This window comes from Mytilus californianus, unplaced genomic scaffold (genome assembly GCF_021869535.1).
Source record: "Mytilus californianus isolate M0D057914Y unplaced genomic scaffold, xbMytCali1.0.p SCAF_2, whole genome shotgun sequence".
In the NCBI taxonomy this organism is placed as follows: Eukaryota; Metazoa; Mollusca; class Bivalvia; order Mytilida; family Mytilidae; genus Mytilus; species Mytilus californianus.
Window position 1 is genome coordinate 113,777,475 of NW_026262668.1, and position 20,121 is coordinate 113,797,595.

A 20,121-nucleotide genomic window follows, 5' to 3' on the forward strand; every position below is an offset into this window, starting at 1 on the left:
TACAATATATAGGTATGCTTCTCTTATAACAGGCTGGTGATAAGTCTTTAGCAGATGTTGTTGCACATGAAATCTCTCACAGCTGGACAGGGAACTTAGTCACCAATAAAAATCCTGAACATTTTTGGTATGTTTACATGGATCTATTTAGACTCTTTTTTTTATCTCATACAGCTGAGTGCACAGATCCTAACCTACCTATTAAATAACGACGATGTGGTTTGAATGCCAATGAGACACTCTCCGCCAGAGACTTAATGACGTAGAAATGATGTAAAAGGCCCCAGCATGACAAAAGTTATAAAATTCATACGAGAAAACTAATAAACTGATATACAATGTATGTGCAAAACAATAAAAGAAAAGCAAATATGATATACAGCAACAAACAACAACCACTGAATTACAGGCTCCTGATTTGGCACAGGCACAAACAGAATGTGACAGAGTTAAACATGTTTTGGGTCGCCCAACCCTCCCCTTAACACATGAACAAATTGTACAAAACAATAAACAAAAAGAAATATGATATATAGCAACAAAAGACAACCACTGAATTACAGGTTCCTGACTTGGGACATGCATATACAGAATGTGGCAAAGTTAAACCCTCCCTGAACCTGAAACAGTGGTGTAACAGCACAACATAAGTACAAACTATAAAAATCAGTTGAAAAGGACTTAACTCCTCAGATCAATACAAAGCACAAATGTAACTAACAAAGACACCAAATAAAGATCTGAGAGTACTCACAGTTCCTGAAAGCTGGTAACTTATAAAAAAAATCATATATCTAAGACTAACTCACTGAACCGAATTAGTAGATATAAACTGGATGTCAACTTTTGTAAACTTCCCTTTTGTTAAGTTGTGTTTATGCAGTGGACATTACACTAAACCATCCCCCTCCCCCTTTGAGTGTCATGCGTACATACACATTGAATAAAGCATCAATCCTTCCTTTTACATCTTCTGTTTTAAAAGAAAATGTACATTTATTTAACCTTGACCTTTTTGTTATTAGAAATGCCCATGTATTTTCCTTTTTTCTCAAACCATGGAAGTATTATATTGACAGGAACTATTACGACCTGACTTCAAATGTTTCATCATGACTTGTTAATTAACTTGAGCCATTTTCGGTTGTTTCTGCGATTACCGAAAATAAACGAAGAAATCGGAAGTTGTCTTAATTCTAGGGAAACATGTCATATATTGATGAATGTGTGCGATACATCATTAAAAATTCTAGAAAAAAAACGTTGATGATGGAGATGTCTACCATATCTGTTAAATAAATACACAATAACTTGGCTTCGCTCTAAATCCTGGATTGGATTATTACCAGTATTATGATTATGAACATGAACCTAGATATAAATCCTTAATATGTAATATGTGCATGTGATCTCAATATAAGTATATATATAACAAGGTGCCTCTTCTTTCTTTTTAAGAATATTTATAATATATTATTACTCAGTGTCATTTAGCACTGGCTCGATTAATTTTCGTATTTTAAACTTTCCTGGCTTATCATGATTCATGGCCTTTAACTATGTATGTTACTCGATTCTTCACAGTGTCTATTTTCATAGGGAAAATTATTGTGACTTGGCCGTAACTGGAAATTACCCTTATGACTGTTATAACTTAATCCTTGAAGAAATTAAGTATTGTCACTCACTATTTTAAAACGTTGCAGTATAAATAATTCTGGGTCGATTTTCATTTTTAATGCATCAGTCAATTTTTTTTAATAAGTTGTTTATGGCTAAAGGTCAGCTGACAAGATTGAAATAAGCTAAGGTATTTTCCGACAGATATTAGTGTTAACCTGTCTCAATAAAAACCATGTAATTGATAAGAAGTATCTCTGGTCATCTTATGACAGCGGCATCGCAGATAGTCACAAAAGGAAATTAACGATAGCACACTAATTAGACAGTTTCCATATCTTTTCTACAACACTCCTCAGGTTATAAATAAGTTCTATCTGATACAAAAATTTAACAATACTTTTAGATATTTGGATGATATATTGGCTCTCAATAATGACGACTTCAGTGTATATACTAAAGAAATTTATCCTGTTGAACTTACTTTAAATAAAGCTAATACTAACAATGACCACTGTCCTTTCCTCGATCTTGATATCTATATCATTATTGGGAAGCTTAATACAAAAATTTATGATAAAAGAGATGATTTTTCATTTCCTATTGTTAATTATCCATTTTTAGATGGTGACGTTCCCTTGTCACCATCTTATGGTGTTTATATATCTCAACTTGTACGATTCGCTCGTGTATGTAACAACGTATTAGATTTTAGCGAGAGAAATTTATGTATCACTGAAAAATTATTTCACCAGGGTTTTCGATATCATAAACTAGTCAAAACATTTACTAAATTTTATCATCGGTACAAGGACATCATTCGTAAATATAACTCAACATGCAGACATCTTATACGTTCGGGTATTTCACATCCAATCTTTTATAGTAATATTCTTTACAAAGCACAAAAATGTCAGTATTCACCTCAAAAGCTAACAAAACCTTTAAACAGACTTATTAAAAAGGGATATAGTTACGATATGGTGTCAGGTCATTAAAGATTGCATATTCTGGCTTTAATATTGATTCACTTATAGGGTCTTTGCATCGGAATTAAACACATTTATTCTAAAACCAGTTGTTGGCATGACACAGGTTATGTTCTTCTCATATATTTTATGACAGTATAATACTAAACCCCTAACAGGAGGGATTGTGCCTGATATTCATATGATGAAGACATAATCTTTCAATCAGTTTAATTGAGGTCTGGAGCTGGCATGTCAGTAACTGCTAGTAGTCTGTTGTTATTTATGTATTATTGTCATTTTGTTTATCTTTTTTTTGTTTCCTATTCTGACATCAGACTCGGACTTCTCTTATACTGAGTTTTACTGTGCGTACTGTTGTGCGTTTGTTTTTACTACATTGGCTAGAGGTATAGGGGGAGGGTTGAGATCTCAAAAATCATGTTTAACCCCGCCGCATTTTTGCGCCTGTCCCAAGTCAGGAGCCTCTGGCCTTTGTTAGTCTTGTATCATTTTTAATTTTAGTTTCCTGTGTATAATTTGGAGTTTAGTATGACGTCCATTATCACTGAACTAGTATACATATTTGTTTAGGGGCCAGCTGAAGGACGCCTCCGGGTGCGGGAGTTTCTCGCTGCATTGAAACCCATTGGTGGCCTTCGGCTGTTGTCTGCTCTATGATCGGGTCGTTGTCTCTTTGACACATTCCCCATTTCCATTCTCAATTTTATCTAATAAATTGTTGTAGTTCCTGTCAATATAATACTTCCATGCTCAAACTAAATTTGTATTTCGATCTCATGCAGCATTCTGAAACTGTTTTAACCTGCGTCGCAAAAGGTGAAAGCAGGTCTAGTAACAGCTCGACTTCATCTGTCTATCTGTCTGAAAGACCATGTTTCTTCAAAGTTTTCATGGCTTCTATGAAAGAAATGATTTAATATTTGGTCTGCAGCTTGATAATATTGAGTTGTAGTGAGTAAGCTATTTTTACATCCCTGTTGCAGCCACTTTAAAACACTCATTGTACTAGAAAAATTTTCATCAATTTTTACTTGGCTCCTATTGAAGGGAATAATTTTATATTTGGTCTGCAGCTTGATAATGCTGAGTTGTAACAAGTAAGCAATTTTTACATCTCTCTTGCCTCTTGTTCACACTTTGAAATTTTACAACACATAGAAAATTTTCTTGGCTTCAATGAAAGGGAATGTTATTTTCCATTAAATATTTTACCTCAATCAATTACATGCAGCGACAAAGGTCCAGACCCGGTATTGGTCTTGTTTATAGCATAAATCTCACCCTCAGGAATGCCAAAAATTATATTTCCTTGCAATCAACTCAGAATGGTAATTCCAATAACCGTAGATAAAGATTTAGTTATCAAGGTCCATTCCTTAACCAGATAATAAACTTGCAAGTATTAAATTCAGGGGTAATATAATGTTATTCTGGCATTTCCATGGTAGGTTAAATGAAGGTCATACTGTTTTTGTGGAGAGGAAAATAAAGGGTCGAATGTATGGTGAACCTTATAGACAAATTAGTGCTGCTGAGAGATGGATTGAATTACAACAAAGTGTGGTAAGAACTATTTAGATACATAAATATACCTCATCAGATATTAATCTTTATGGTCAGGTTAAATGAAGGTCATACTGTATTTGTGGAGAGAAAAATACAAAGTAGAATGTTTGGTGAACCTTTAAGACAGTTAAGTGCTGCAGAAGGATGGAATGATTTACAACAAAATGTGGTAAGAATTCTTCACAATTTTTTGCAGTGACTGTGTCTTTTTCACTGTTTCCATATATATAATGAATAAATGTTACAAATAGTAATTGCAAAAAAAAATTAACTGCTTGTTTTAGAGATGAATACTCTAAAGGAAAACTCACTTTGCTAAATGTATGAAATATGTTTGTCTAATGCAGTTCTAGAGTTCTTCATAACAGCTCTTGCTTAGGTTATTAAAGGTTTATCTATGAAATGAATACCTTTTATAGCATCACAAATTTATGTGACTGTTATATGGTGTGGGATTGTCCTCAAAGTTGTTATTATGAATCTTCAAATCAGTTGTCCTTGGCACACAACTCTTACTTTTGAACTGACATACTTAGCTGGATTATAAATGTTCTGTTCCAAAGATTTGTTGCTATACTCAAACATAATGTTCTGATTTTGAATAAACAGGTTTTGCTTTCACTTCCATAATCTGACAGAGAAAAACAGCAAATACAAGTTTTTAAAAATTGGTTTCAACAGGCCAGAAACAAAAACCTTCAACCTCCTAAATTTGATGTAAATATGCTACAAACAGACTACCAAGGTAGTCTGCAGGAAAGAGAAACAAGTTATTCTTATTTTCAGAAAAAAAACCATCAAATCCTTTAAAGGTGCTTAAGTTACGATTAAGGACAAAAATCAAAATCAGATTTTTTTGTGTCAAACATTTATAAAGACAGAATAATATTTCACCATTAGCAGTCACTTTGGTTCAGTTTTGTCAAAATAAGCTAAATATCATCTCTGATGTTTTATTGGCTTGCAAGTCAATAATTCAATCATTCAAATCTATTCATGCGACCTTCAATTTCAACCTTAGCTGGAGATGGGTAGCGCATGTATAATTTTTGAAAAGAAAAGATTAAAGTACAAAGGAGCTACCAGGATGAACCACTTTGTTGCATATGTAGATCATCTGGATGGTTAATTAGATAGCATCTAGTTACAAATGAAATGCTTATATATTATAAAGAATCCATACATGGTTATTTGTTTCTTTTGTTTTTTTTTGTAAATAAACACACTTGTCCTTGAAAATTCTAACATTTTTTATTTTATATGATTGTTGATTTATTGATTGATTGATTGGTTGGTGTTTAATGCTACTTTCAGCACTATTGTGCTATTTCACGGCGGTCAGTTTTTGTTGGTGGTGGAATCTGGAGACCCCGTAGGGAACCACTGTCCTTCATATTTCATGTGAAAACATGCATTTAAGTTTAATAATGTATGATATATGTTGGATATTTTTTTGCAGGTGGATGTTTTAAAAAATGGTCCGTACACAAAACTGATACCAGATTTGAGAGGAGTGGACCCTGATGATGCTTTCTCTATTGTACCATATGAAAAAGGTTTCACATTATTGTATTACCTAGAAACACTTCTAGGTGGACCAGGTAAGGAGTATTGATCAATTGAATATTCATTACTGTAATTATTCGTAAGGGTTACCAATTTTTTGTGGATTGAGGAAAAATTGTTTTTCATGGCTATTTGATTTTGTGGTTTTACCATTTTCTGCATAAAGTCCTATAGAAAATTTGTACTTTATTGAACATTTAAGTTTGTGGTTCACCATTACCCTTGAAAGCTACAAAATTGGTATCCCAGGAATAATAATGAATCCACAGTAACTAAGAAATTAAATAGATCTTTGTCTTCCAATATTAAATTATATATATAAATAAGAAGATGTGGTATGAGTGCCAATGAGACAACTTTCCATCTAAGTCACAATGTATAAAAAGTTAACAATTATAGGTCAAAGTACGGCCTTCCAACACATAGCCTTGGCTCACACCGAAAAGCAAGCTATAAAGGGCCCCAAAATGACTAGTGTAAAACAATTCAAACAGGAAAACCAACGGTCTAATCTATATAAAAACCGAGAAACGAGAAACACATATATGCATGAATACTGTTAATGGTATATTGAATTTGTATTATTGATAATATGACAAAATTGGCCAGCCTTATTGAGAATTAAAAAAAATTGTCTGTGCATTTAATATAGCAATTGTTGAGCAATGGACAAAAATATGAGATTAATTATTATACCCCCGCTTTAAATAAGTGGGGGTATACTGTTTTACCTCTGTCTGTCCTTCTGTCAGTCCATCCATCCGTCAGTCCATCCATCCGTCAGTCCGACGTCTGTCCCATGAATATTTTCGTCGCATTTTTCTCAGGAACTACTTGACAAGGATTTCTGAAATTTGATTTCAGGGTTTATATAAGTAAGTTACACCGTGTGATGCGTTTTCAGATTCATCACTCGACAACTTCCTGTTTACCGAACACTTGTATTATTTTACACATGATAGCCAAGTTGAAAATTTACGTCTCATTTTTCCCAGGAACTACTTGACAAGGATTTCTGAAATTTGGTTTCAGGGTTTATATAAGTCAGCTATACCGTGTGATGCGTTTTCAGATTCATCACTCAACAAATTCCTGTTTACCGAAATATTTCGACGGGGGTATCATCAGTGAGCAGTAGCTCACAGTTTTACTTGTTTTATTTTCAGAAAATGCTGCATTAGAATAACAATTAAAATGAAAGTGGTTTTTTTTGCAAAGTTGAAAACATCACAAAGCCTTCTGAATTTATAGTACATAAAATTGTATAAACTTATTTATGGAATTAAACTTGATCTTATATACATAAATCTTAGATAATTGTTGAACTTAAACCATATATTTTAGATGAATTTGAACCATTCCTGAAGGCTTATATTGAAAAATTCAAATACAAATCTATAGACAGTAATCAGTGGAAAGATTTCCTATTCTCATTTTTCCAATCAAAGGTAGGTCTGTTGCTTTAAAACATCCTTACTATGATCACTTAAAATACTAGGATATATGTTATAAGATTATGTCATTATTTTAAGATTCTACAACTTTCAGAGGAAGTACCTAAAAAGTGATAGCCATATTAATTAAAGATGTGAACAAAAATAATCAGTTTTGTTTGTGGTCAACATTTCAGGTACTCCTAGCAATGACCATAAGGTCTAGAGCTAGTATGGTTCAGATATTTTACCATCTTTTTTGTTGTTGTCATGAGGCATATCAAACCAACTCTTATTACAAATTGTACAACTTGATGATGGTCTTGATTTAGACTTAATGATCTTGGCTCCTTGCACATTCAACTTTCCTCAATATTTTATAAGCTCTCTGGTGTTTTAAGCTGTAATTTTTGCTTAGCAATATTTCAATATTTATGCCTTTTATGTACATTCCATACATTTATTGACCTATTTCAAAAAAATTTAATTGATTGAATTTATGGGATTATAAATGTTACATACTGTAAATTCAGAAATTATTGCTATCTTTTCATTATTGCGAAAATTGTGATGTGACTGGTTTTGCAAAAATAAAAACTTGCATTTCAAATTTTGATAGCAATATGTGTAGGCAACATATCCTGAAATCACAATGATTAGTCTCACAGTGTTGTTACTGTAAATTCAGAAATTATTGCGATGTTTTTATTAGTGTGAAAAATGCAACAGAGTTATAATCGCAATAAATTTAAACTCGCATTTTGAAATTTTTTATATGAATTAAACAGGATTTTTCTCAATATCGCAAAAATTTAAATCGCATTTTAGTCTAAAATGACAAAATTACAATAATAAATGCACGCAATAATTTCTGAATTTACAGTAATTGTTTAACAATCGTAATATTAAATGCACACATTAATTCCTGAATTTCCAATCTCATCGAAATCGTAAATAGTAATGCATACTTTGCCATTTTTGTCTGATTACCCAATGTTCTTATGTACTTCTGTTGACATAGGTCTATTTTATCCTAGAACATAACTAAGCATATGGGAGTGCCTTTGATATCATCCATTTTAACACAGGTGATTCAAATATATAAAACATTATGATTTAAGATGACTTTTTGAAATCTTGCCTATCTTTATGTTGGTCATGGGATGAATTTTTTAATGTAACCTGGCTATCTTGATTTTTTTTTTTTAACCTCTTTGTAGGTTGATGTATTGAACAAAGTGGATTGGGACACATGGTTTTCTGGTGTTGGGATGCCACCCATTAAACCAGAGTAGGTTTGATGTACTAATAATTAACATTTCATTTTCATTTCAAAAGCACTGGATGCAGACTAATATGTGCATGATCAATAGCTATCAAACTAGATTTATCATTATGCAGTGACAGTTACAGTTTTGTTTAGATATAGTGTCTATTTTACTTTCTTTGAATGATGCAAAAACCTTCAAAACACCACATTTCCATGAAATGACATTATCTATGTGTGTGCTTATGTCATGTGTTTATTTTCAAAAAAACTATAAAAGACATGCTTTCTACTTCCAAAATAAGTGGCCTGATCAGCCTTCTCCTTCCTATGGCAAAATAAGTGGCCTGATCATTCCTCCTCCCTCTTATGCCAAAATAAGTGGCCTGATCAGCCTTCTCCTTCCTATGGCAAAATAAGTGGCCTGATCATTCCTCCTCCCTCTTATGGCAAAATAAGTGGCCTGATCAGCCTTCTCCTTCCTATGGCAAAATAAGTGGCCTGATCATTCCTCCTCCCTCTTATGGCAAAATAAGTGGCCTGATCATTCCTCCTCCTTCTTTAGGTAAAATAAGTGGTCTGATCATTCCTCCTCCCTCTTATGCCAAAATAAGTGGCCTGATCAGCCTTCTCCTTCCTATGGCAAAATAAGTGGCCTGATCATTCCTCCTCCCTCTTATGGCAAAATAAGTGGCCTGATCAGCCTTCTCCTTCCATTGGCAAAATAAGTGGCCTGATCATTCCTCCTCCCTCTTATGGCAAAATAAGTGGCCTGATCATTCCTCCTCCTTCTTTAGGTAAAATAAGTGGTCTGATCATTCCTCCTCCCTCTTATGCCAAAATAAGTGGCCTGATCAGCCTTCTCCTTCCTATGGCAAAATAAGTGGCCTGATCATTCCTCCTCCCTCTTATGGTAAAATAAGTGGCCTGATCATTCCTCCTCCTTCTTTAGGTACAATAAGTGACCTGATCATTCCTCCTCCCTCTTATGACAAAATAAGTGGCCTGATCATTCCTCCTCAGTCTTATGATAAAATAAGTGGCCTGATCATGCCTTCTTCTCCCTTTTATGGCAAAATAAGTGGCCTGATCATTCCTCCTTTCTCTTATGGTAAAATAAGTGGCCTGATCATTCCTCCTCCCTCTTATGGTAAAATAAGTAGCCTGATCATGCCTTCTCCTTCCTATGGAAAAATAAGTGGCCTTATCAAGCCTTTTCTTTCCTATTGCAAAATAAGTTGTCTGATCATGCCTTTTCCTTTATATGGGAAAATAAGTGGCCTGATCAGCCTTCTCTCAATGCCAAAATAAGTGGCCTTATCATGCCATCTCCTTCTATTGCCAACATAAGTGGCCTGATCATGCCTTCCTGGACTATTGTGTGTTCATCCTTGATATTTATTATTCAGATTTAGGAGACTAAAAGTTATTGTTTATGATATTTAATATTGGTTTTATTTTATCCAAATAGATTTCTATTAGGTAAGTTATTATACTTTGTGCAATAATTATAGTTCTTTATTCATAAAGATGTTTTTATTTAATTCCATATTATTGTAATTATAGATATGATGAAAGTCTTGCTGTGCCTTGTCAAGAATTATGTGATAAATGGTCTGCCACATCAGATAGTGACCTGTCTCAGTTTAGTGCAAATGATATCCTGAAAATGACATCAAACCAGATCAGAATCTTCCTTTATAAAGTATTGTTACTGGAGGTAGATATTTTTCTAACATATGTTTTGTTAGCAATGCAGGGGCCATTAAGTTTTACCCTTGTCCGTCTGTATGTCCATCCGTACGTCCCAAAATAAGTTTCTGTTGTTCAACTTTAGTTTGCCTCAGCCAAATGTTTTGAAACTTATACACAATGCTTATTATCACCAAACACAGATAAAGTTTGAATTTGGTTGGCATCACTTTAACTGTTCTCAAGTTATGTCCTTTATAAATGGAAAAGTTGCAAAATTTGCTATTTCAGCACTCTTACTTTATTTTGCCTCAACCAAATGTTATGAAACTAATACACAATGCTTATTACTACATAATACAGATTAAGTTCGAATATGGGTGGCGAAATTTTCACTGTTCTTAAGTTATATCCCTTTATAAATGGAAAAATTGGCAAATTTGCCGTTTCCGCAATCTGTTTGTTATCATTTTAATGATTTTGGGCTGTACATTAATTAATGAATCATACTATTTAATCAACTGATGAATAGCAGTTATCCTTTTCAGAAATTGAAAACACTAATAGTAAGACTTCAACTCTGTATTGATCCAGCTTTTATATTTTAAAATGAATAAAAAGATGTCTGTATATATGAATAAGACAGCAACCCATCAATAAAACAGAAAAGACACGAGGGGGTCAACATATACTGGTTACAAAATTAAAACAGTTTCTTCTTTTACGGTACCATACCTCAAGTTCTAAAGCATACAAGTCTAAAACCACCAAATGTCTGCCATCATTACCTAATTCTTCAAAGGACAAAATCACTAAGATAGGACTAACAACAATCCCTGATAAAGTTACTGATATTCACATTAGTATGTGGCAGGTTTAAAATAGGTTTGTATCTTGTTAATGGAATATCAAAGCAGTATATAGAAGATCATGAAATACTAAAAATTACAGATGAGAAAACCCAAGGTACAAATAAACCAATTCTTAATAATACCACATCAAAGAATGCTTGCAGTAAATGTTAGGAAGCACACAAACTGTTACTATGGGGAAATACTTAATCTACTGATAGGGAAATACCTGTATGTTATTTCATGAAAAGTCGATATATAGAAATAAGAATTTATATGTTTTAAATTTCAGAGTCCATTGTCCTTAATCAAAGTAAAGAAAATGGAAGAATTATACAAGTTCAATGATAGAAAAAATTCAGAAATCAGACTAAAGTAAGTAAATGATAGAAAACTGTCCAAAAGTGTATCATAATGACAAAATCTGAGTATACCATGAAGGTATTCAAACTGAATGTACAACAGAAAATTGCTATATCCTTGGAACAAAAGCCCAAAACAAAGGATCTATATTTTAATTAGACTGTAATCTTTGACCATATATTTTATTTAATAAATAGTATATACAAGTGATAAACCTTTGTAAAGGAGAACTATTCATGTTTCTGTATATAACCACTTCCTGACCAATGATAAGTATCCAATTGAAACACAATAAAATGACAAACTTATCTGTTGTGTGATTCTGGTTTTATACAATATTAATGTTAAACTTGAAATCTGGACTGTTGTTGAATAATGTATATACTCAGCACAACTTTATGTTTTTGAAAATCAAAAATTTTGCACACTCACTATTAAATTTCATCCCAAGAACATTATTCTACTTTGAAATGATGTATGTAGGCAAATGGGAAATGAAGAAAGAATTCTTATGTATTTAAGATATGAGGTTGTTGAAAAAAAAATTTTATAAGCAAATTAAATTTCTTAGTATGAAAATGATGACAAAACTGTGTTTGAATCATTTTACTATCAGGATGCATCTTGAATCTTGAAATGTACAATCGCCCTGTCACACACAAAGTGCCAAATGTTTTTAAGTATAGTAAAGCTGGCAGGCTGGGAAAAGGGTTCCTATTTCTTTTATAGTCTAATGGCACGGGAGCTAGACATTGCAATCCTACATTTCATCAGTGGTTTACATTTAGGCACAGTCTGTTGTTTAAGTATTTTTATGCCCCCGCCGAAGCGGAGAGGGCATTAAGTTTTACCCTTGTCCGTCCGTACGTACATCCCAAAATTGGTTTCCGTTCTCTAACTTAAGTTTGCCTCAACCAAATGTTATCAAACTTATACACAATGCTTATTACCACAAAACACAGATCAAGTTTGAATTTTGGTGGTGTCACTTTAACCCTTTTAGAGTTATGCCCCTTTATAAATGGAAAAAATGCAAAATTTTTCATTTCTGTTCTCTAACTTAAGTTTACCTCAACCAAATGTTATGAAACTTATACACAATGCTTATTACCACAATACACAGATCAAGTTTGAATTTTGGTGGCGTCACTTTTACTGTTCTAGAGTTATACCCCTTTACAAATGGAAAAATTGCTAAATTTTTCATTTTTTTTCTAAAAATATCAATGATGTCATTGTTCAAGTAATTTTTAAAATTGGAGTTATCTTCTTTTGTCCATGATTATAGTTGAATCAACTACTATAGTTGAATCAACTACAATCAATGCTTTATACAATGCAATGTTTAATTCTGCCTTCCACTGATAAAACACAGATCAAGTTGAATTTGGATAGTGTCACTTTAACCATTATTGAGTTATGCCCCTCTATAAATTGCAAAATTGCAAAATTTTTAGTTTTCGTTCTGTAACTTAAGTTTGCCCCAACCAAACATGAAACCTATACACAATACTTATTACCACAAAACTAAGATCAAGTACAAATTTGGGTAGCGTCACTTTTATTGTTCTTGAGTTATGTCCCTTTATAATGTTGTATGCAAGCGGGGGCATCATCTGTGTCCATGGGGACACATTCTCCATTTATTTACACATAAATAACTAAGTCAAATTTTGAGAGAAAAAAATTTTCTTTTTTTTCTATATTTTATTTTACTGATAGATGGACTAAGTTTTTTACATTGACATTTTAGTCTGGTATTGAAATTTTTAGATTTTACATTCATGGAATGCTATGCAACTTTATAGACAGAAGCTTCTTCAAGACCAAGAAATAGCATCTGAAGAAAAAGTTAAAATTTTTCTTATAAATGGACTTAGTATTTGGCAGTCAACATTACACTATACACTAACAGCATCAATAACATGGGAAATACAGGATTCAATGGAACCATTTACAAATTCTCATGTAATAAACTCTTTCTACAGTTTTCAGTGTCCATTGTTTGGAAAAATTCTTTGCAACTTGTTCATTTGAGTCTTTGATCAATATTTATCCTCAAAGATTTCATGTTTTAGTGATGCCTAAATAAAAGTGTGCATTTGTGACTGCCACGTTTGATATTTTTAATTTCTAATTCTTTTTATGTTTATTTCAGATGGTTGTTATTATGTTTGAAGGCACATTGGGAGGATTCTATTCAGTATGCTTTAAAATTTGTGAATGAACAAGGGAGGATGAAATTTGTCCGACCTATTTACAGGTAATTTTCCTATTAAGGTGCATAGTTAATAACATACTATGATGCCTAGTCTGTAATTGTTTGAGGCTCGTTTGTGCTCGTTTTATTTTTGGTTAATTTAATGATTTACATACATTTGATTTTTCAATAGAGAAATATTCAAGACAGAGTAAAAGGGTTTTTGGTTTAGTCAATGTATTGAGTTGTACGATCAGCCTTGGCTTTGGAGATGTGATGTAGGTTTCAGAGGTTGTTATTGGTTGCTGTCTGTCATATTTGTTTTTTTCGTTTGTTGTTTTGAAATAGGTCAGGCTATTGTTTTTTTGTTTGAATTGTTTTACATTTTGTCATGACAGGGGTGTTTATAACTGACTAATACAGTATGGGTTAGCTCATTGTTCAAGGCCATAAAGTTACTCCTAGTAGCTTAAATCTGTTTCACTTGAATAAGTTGTCTAATTGGCAATAATACAATATTCTTATTTCATATTCAGGAAAAGAAGTTTTCCTTTATCATCAACTTTCTTCATTTTTGCAAGTTTTTAAATATAGAGTATGTCAAACTAGGTTATACTGATATAAATTTGATGTTGCATTTTAGAGAAGAATTAATCATTTAATTTCTTATTTTTCACTTTTTAGAGCCTTATATGCATGGGAAGGTTCAAGAGATACTGCCATAAAGAATTTCCTATCAAAACGTCCAGAAATGCATTCAACAACAGCAGAATTAGTGGGCAAAGATTTACATTTAGGAAGTTCATAATCAATTATAAGAACAATGTTTATGCTGTTAGAGCTGTGCTAGAGAGTGAAATTTGTCTCATATAACCAGAACATGTTTATGGCTAGGCAATGACTATTTGCATGCAACCCTGTGTAATGATTTATAAAATGTATGGTAGCAATTTGATTTATAAAATAATAGGATATTTACTTACAGTGAATAGTTCTAGATTGTCCTTATTAAATGATATAATATAAACTTTCTTTATTGATGTTAAAGATTATACATTCTGAAGTATCTGTGTTAACAGAGATAATATATCCTTAATTATTATTGTTTATATGGAAGATATGTACATGTACTGATTATTATTGGTAAACAAGGATGATATATGTCATGAAAGGATAAGTTTGGTAAGTGCCATATTTGGCCCTTATTATTAAGTTCAATGTTTAAAGATAATAAATGTTTTAAGTTGATGAAAAGACATGTGAGAAAGTCAAATAGAACTATTTTTATCAAAGTTTTATTGTAAAGTGTTGATTTTTACACCCCAAGTAGGTCAAAAGTAGAGGTTTTTGCGAAATTTGACAAAATTGTCTATATTTCAACTACATTAAGGCCTAGGAAACACAGAACACAGACCTGGACTAACTAAATATTCAATTCAGATATGTAAAATGTCAAAACAAACTTTATTGTAAAAGATATTTTTGTCGACGCGTGTGCTCTATCTATGTTTCTTATCCAAAAAATCAATGAATATTTATCAGTTTTCTATGAATTTTCGCAAAAAATCAAAATGAGTGATATTTGTGATGTCATGAATAGAACGCAAAAATGTAAATTTTGAACAAAAAAATATGTTTCCTATCTAGTCTTTGGATTTGCTATGATTCAATTTTATATTGGTCCATAAATCCTGATTTTAAAATTTAGCTAGAAGTAGGAGCCATTTTAGATGCTTATCAAACCTACTCCTTTCAATACACTACTTTACATACTGAGTCATGTTTTATAATGACTCAAAAGATAACTAAATGTCAATATTTAAATAAACTTTTAAAGTCATGTTTTATGATGACTCAAAAGAGAACTCAATGTCAATATAGATATAGTAAGTCATGTTTTATGATGACTGAAAAGAGAACTTAAAGTCAATATAAATATCATTTGTTAACTATATGGATTTTTCATATAGTTAAAACTAGATATCCTCAGACATGTGAACACTTGTATCAATCAGATCATTGTCTTGTGACATACATTATATATGTTTACTCACATTACCAATTTATATTTAGATCATTACTTATATTTTTTTTAATGACTAAGTAAATTTGAACAGTCCATCATTTCCTATGACATCATGTCTGGGTCAGATAATAAAATTTAATTGCTGTTTCATTGACATTTACACAACACATTCATCCATATTTATTTAGAATTAACTTAAAATGAAGCCAAGAATGTTTTCTTACTGTGAAGCAGTTTTTAATTTTCTTCTTTAGTTAGTTCAATCACTTGTTTCCCAAGTTTATACTTCAAACATTTTACAGGTAACAAAATATTATGTAATGGCGTACACAATTAATTAAAATCAAACAGAAAAACTTCGCCTAATAATTGGAATTTCAAACCTTTCCTGATGGGTTCATGGAAGAAGTATTTATGATTACTACTATTTGGTATGCTGTTGTTTCTGCCTTTTCTCTGATGAGACTCATCTTTCAGTAATTTAGATGACATCAGTGACTGAGTTACATGAATAGTTTGAAAGTGGTTATATCTTCCTTATTTAATAATATACATTATATTGGACTGTGCTTAAACACATCTGTGACTTTTTTTAGGAGCAGATGGCTAGAGATATTTGGCTGCAAAGGTTTTTTGTTTTATATTTATTAAAGGTAAGATCTGTTGGTTCAGTTAAACTGTATGTATTGGTGTAAGTCATATTGGTAAGTAATGGTTGTTGTGTAGCCATGGGTAAAGTAATAATGCTCCAATCTCAAATAAAATCTTTGTTCAACAAGTCCTGTGCTATATGACAGAAAGGGCTTCAAATTCTCTTCCATTTCAAATTTTACAAAGGTAAACAAGATCTAGTTAATTAGTTTTTTAAATGAAGTTTCATTCTTGTTCATTTTTTCTAGGAAATTTACATGGCAAATTGATGTAAATGAAAAAGTCTGATTAGTGGAGATATGTTTAATATATCTATTGTCTATTTGGTTATCCAACAAGTTGTTCAGCATTTTTGTTACATTTAGAGTTGGTGCAACATTGAAAATGTTTGAACTCTTGATTGAGATATGTCACTTTCCCAGCGGATTGCAGTTGTGCTGGTAACACCACACATGCCTTCAAAGACAACATAAGTATTGTTAGCATTATTATTTAATCACGAAGTCAAAAGTTACATGAAAAAAAATAAAGACAAAATGTACTTTGATCTCTAAGGTTACTAAAGTTTTTACATGTATTATAGACTATGTGTCATTAGTTAATTATTCTTTTTAAATTGTGACTTTGTACTAGTCTGGTGAGTATTTTAATCTTTCAAGCAAATATATTACTTTTGACTTTGTCATTTAAAGCTACATACTGGTGAAGGTACACAGTCTAGGTAATATAATCCACTTATCAACTGTCCTGTTAAACATGACTGAAACATATAAGTATTATTAATGATAGAACATAAATTGTATATATAAGTATTAATGATGATAGACCATATAAGTTTTAAGTATAATGTAAAAGAAGGCATAAATGTGCTTATTTGTGACACAAAATCCATACAGCCAAAAAATGACAAACGTTGAGGAGTTATACAAAAAGCCAAACCTAGACAAGGCATCAGAGCTCATACATTGCTTTTCTGTGATTGATGTTTACCTGGATATGTTTTGAGATGATTTGTCACTGGTTGTTACGTAAAACCTAAGTGTACTGTGGTATCAACATTTTGAATAGAAGTGTCATGTAAGGTAAAGTTGAAGTTATCCTCTAGTTTTTGTTTTCCATTTTTGAAGATTTTCCATTTTGTAGGTTGTAAGGAGTATTTCTCTCCTGTTGATTGTATCTATGGTTGCTTTGATTCAGTCAAATTCCATAAGATAGAGGCCTTCAACAGTCACCAAACTTTAAATTATACATCTATATAGCAAAACGTGAAACAAAAGGATAAACTTTTTTTCATTCTTCCTAAGAAGCTCCTGTATGAAGCATGCCTCTATGAATAAAGGAACAAGTCAGCAAGAAAATTATTAGAGTTGGTTATTATAAGAATGTCGATTGTTTATATTGAAAAACATGTCTTCCAGAAGTAACAAAAAAGCTGTCAATAAAAAAAACAAACATCATAGCGGTTTTTTTACAAAGTATGATTTAGCCCATCTACATTCCGACAAAAATGTACTTTTTGTTGAATGAAGACGCACTATTACTTTGAATCTTAGGAAATACTAATATTAATATCATATGCAGGTACAAAATATATAGATTATATAAAGTGAAGTATTAAACAAAGTTTAAGCTCTCTCTGTAGCTAATAATTGTCGGACTCAACCAGATTTTTAACGCCCTTATATGGTCTTAAAATGGAATTTAAAAAAAAAAGGCAATAACACGAAACAAAAACATATATATCAGCTACTTACAGATCCTGTTGGACAATGCTTGGCAAATCGACAATTGTGTAGATTTGACAGAAACTTGCAAGAATAACAGCTTAAGTGGTCAGAATGTGCTGGTGTTGTTGGAGACCTGGTGGTTGATGATGTTGTAGAAGTCTCCATCGATGTGTCTGTGGTTAAGCAAAAAGATAATATACTGTATTAAAGTAATTTTCAAAAACATTTAAAAAAATATGTATCAACAATAAATCATGTGCATTATATCTTTTCACGTTTATATTACTGCAATCACTAGACTAGATTTGTCCATGTTTTTTTCTCTCTGTGACAAGATGAAATGTGCGAGATATACTTATGCTAATCTGACAATGACATACATTATTTGCATAAAGCTTTATATTTCATGGTTCAATGATAAATGTTATGTTTTGTGATCGGGTCCGTTTCTCAAATATTATTAGCAGTAGGTGAACTTGTATTAGGTGTATCAAGGATTTATGTACTATACAAATCTTTGGGTGTATAGAGTTATTGTAAGGTGTAACGCCATTTATATCCAGAACCCTTGCTTATATCAGGGCGGTCAGTTTTTCATTGGTGGAGGAAGTCGAAGTGCAGGAAGAGAACTAGACTTGCTACATGTCCCTTCCTTATTATTTGTTTTTAATTTTGCCCCTTTAACAATTTTACTGCTATAACTAGGAGATTACCATTATACTAACATCTGCAGCCTTTCTCCAAGGGCAATCAGTATACTGGAAGTTAACAGTAAACATATAAATTAGTAAGAAAGAAATAAAAGAAAGGGAATTGCAGCAAGTCTAGAAGAGAACCACCGACATTTCAGAATTGTGTAAAAACAAAACAAATACATTAAGGTGTAATTCTTATATAATTTGCATATCTACAAAATTAATACTTGAATGTCATTGGTCCGTTAGAATTTATTCCTGGTTTACTCTTCAATAGACCAATGACAGTCAACACTATTTTGATGTTACTGTGGTAAAGTCAATTGCGAAACATATGAATGGAATCCTGGGGTTCATGGAGAAAGTTCGGAATAAAAAAAAAAAAAAAAAAAAAACTAATGACAGTTTACACATCAATAACCTCTTGAACAAATGTGTTTAAACCTTTAGTAATCTCGATTTACCTGGTGTCTGAACTAATGCAGCCGTAGATGTTTCTGCCTCCACATATGATTTTAGAACAAACAAGCAAGCTAGAACTAAAATGTATGCTTAGGTTTAATCATTAATATACGTCTTTGGTAAACGAAAACTAAACTTAATGCATCTACATTTATGTGGAAAAAAACAAGAAGTAAGTTACCTATTAAAACTGGTAGATTGAATAACTAGATATTCTAACGTTTTGTAGTAAAAATATTCTTTTTTAAAGATATCGAGAAAAAATAAAATACCATACCAAAATATATCTTAATTAGACCTGCTAACCTGTAGATTTTTTTTTTTTATTTTAGATAAAACTATATACTTCAGGATTAATCTACTATGAATTCATCCCTGTTTTGATGAAATAGTACTGTATATAATGTACATACCGTATATGTAGTTTTATACCTTGTCAAATGGTGGTTTATTGAGCCTAGATATATATTATATTACAGTGAGTTTGTAAATTTTGTGATTTTGTCATATCCCTGTTGGATAAGTTTTATATAGTCACTAAATTGATTTGTAAGTACATTAACATGTATATCCCTGGTTTTGCTTAGTAGTTTTACAAAATCACTGAAATAACCGAGAAGTTTGTACAAAATATTGGTTTAATTCATGGAATTTAGAAGAAAAAATAGATTGAGTTATATTTATAGCATAGTATTCCGAGTTAGACAAATAAACTTTTGAACGCGAAGCGTGAGAAGTTTGTTTGGCTAACGAGGAAGGCGTTGCTATAAATGATTTGTGACATGACTTTTCCTACTGACTTGGAGGCGGATCTTAATCAAAACTTACTCTCTGTGATTAAGGCAACCCTTGTAAAAGTATGTTAAAAAATCTATAAATCAAACAGATGGTCTTATCCTACCCCTCATTTCGTGGATATTAGGCTACATGAAGATATACAAGACTTTCGATACACGTCTATTTTTCTTTAACATTTTATAAAAAATTAGCCGCGAAAATAATTATAAGTA

General features: G+C 31.8%; 2 protein-coding genes across 4 annotated transcripts in view; one reads left to right on the top strand and one right to left on the bottom strand.

Moving 5' to 3' along the window:
• The window catches only part of LOC127730779 (leukotriene A-4 hydrolase-like), a 34,661-nt gene extending 20,218 nt beyond the window's left edge, over positions 1–14,443 (top strand). For 2 of the 3 annotated variants that reach the window (XM_052239330.1, XM_052239328.1), the window contains 9 exons: positions 33–127; positions 4,233–4,347; positions 5,638–5,779; positions 7,089–7,192; positions 8,398–8,468; positions 10,011–10,164; positions 11,280–11,362; positions 13,509–13,613; positions 14,235–14,443. In XM_052239330.1, coding sequence (XP_052095290.1) covers positions 33–127; positions 4,233–4,347; positions 5,638–5,779; positions 7,089–7,192; positions 8,398–8,468; positions 10,011–10,164; positions 11,280–11,362; positions 13,509–13,613; positions 14,235–14,358 — 993 coding nt within the window. In that variant the 3' untranslated portion in view covers positions 14,359–14,443. Of the gene's footprint in view, positions 1–32; positions 128–4,060; positions 4,176–4,232; positions 4,348–5,637; positions 5,780–7,088; positions 7,193–8,397; positions 8,469–10,010; positions 10,165–11,279; positions 11,363–13,508; positions 13,614–14,234 lie in introns of all 3 variants that reach the window. The other variant, XM_052239329.1, reaches the window with a different exon arrangement.
• A 2,111-nt stretch (positions 14,444–16,554) lies between these two features.
• LOC127727767 (uncharacterized) lies at positions 16,555–18,619 on the bottom strand. Its single transcript, XM_052234884.1, has 3 exons — positions 17,982–18,619; positions 16,928–16,987; positions 16,555–16,683 (listed from the first exon to the last, which is right to left on the bottom strand). Exons 1-3 carry the CDS (start codon positions 18,117–18,119, stop codon positions 16,555–16,557), a joined length of 327 nt encoding a protein of 108 aa, XP_052090844.1. The 5' UTR covers positions 18,120–18,619.
• Positions 18,620–20,121: the final 1,502 nt, after the last annotated feature.

Excerpts from the sequence above, each read along its gene's own strand:
- LOC127727767 (XM_052234884.1), bottom strand. The coding sequence starts at position 18,119 with ATGGAGACTTCTACAACATCATCAACCACCAGGTCTCCAACAACACCA. Across the intron at positions 16,988-17,981 it reads AGCATTGTCCAACAGGATCT|TCATGTTTAACAGGACAGTT; the intron begins GTAAGTAGCTGA and ends TATATGTTTCAG. Across the intron at positions 16,684-16,927 it reads TAGACTGTGTACCTTCACCA|GCATGTGTGGTGTTACCAGC; the intron begins GTATGTAGCTTT and ends TTGTCTTTGAAG.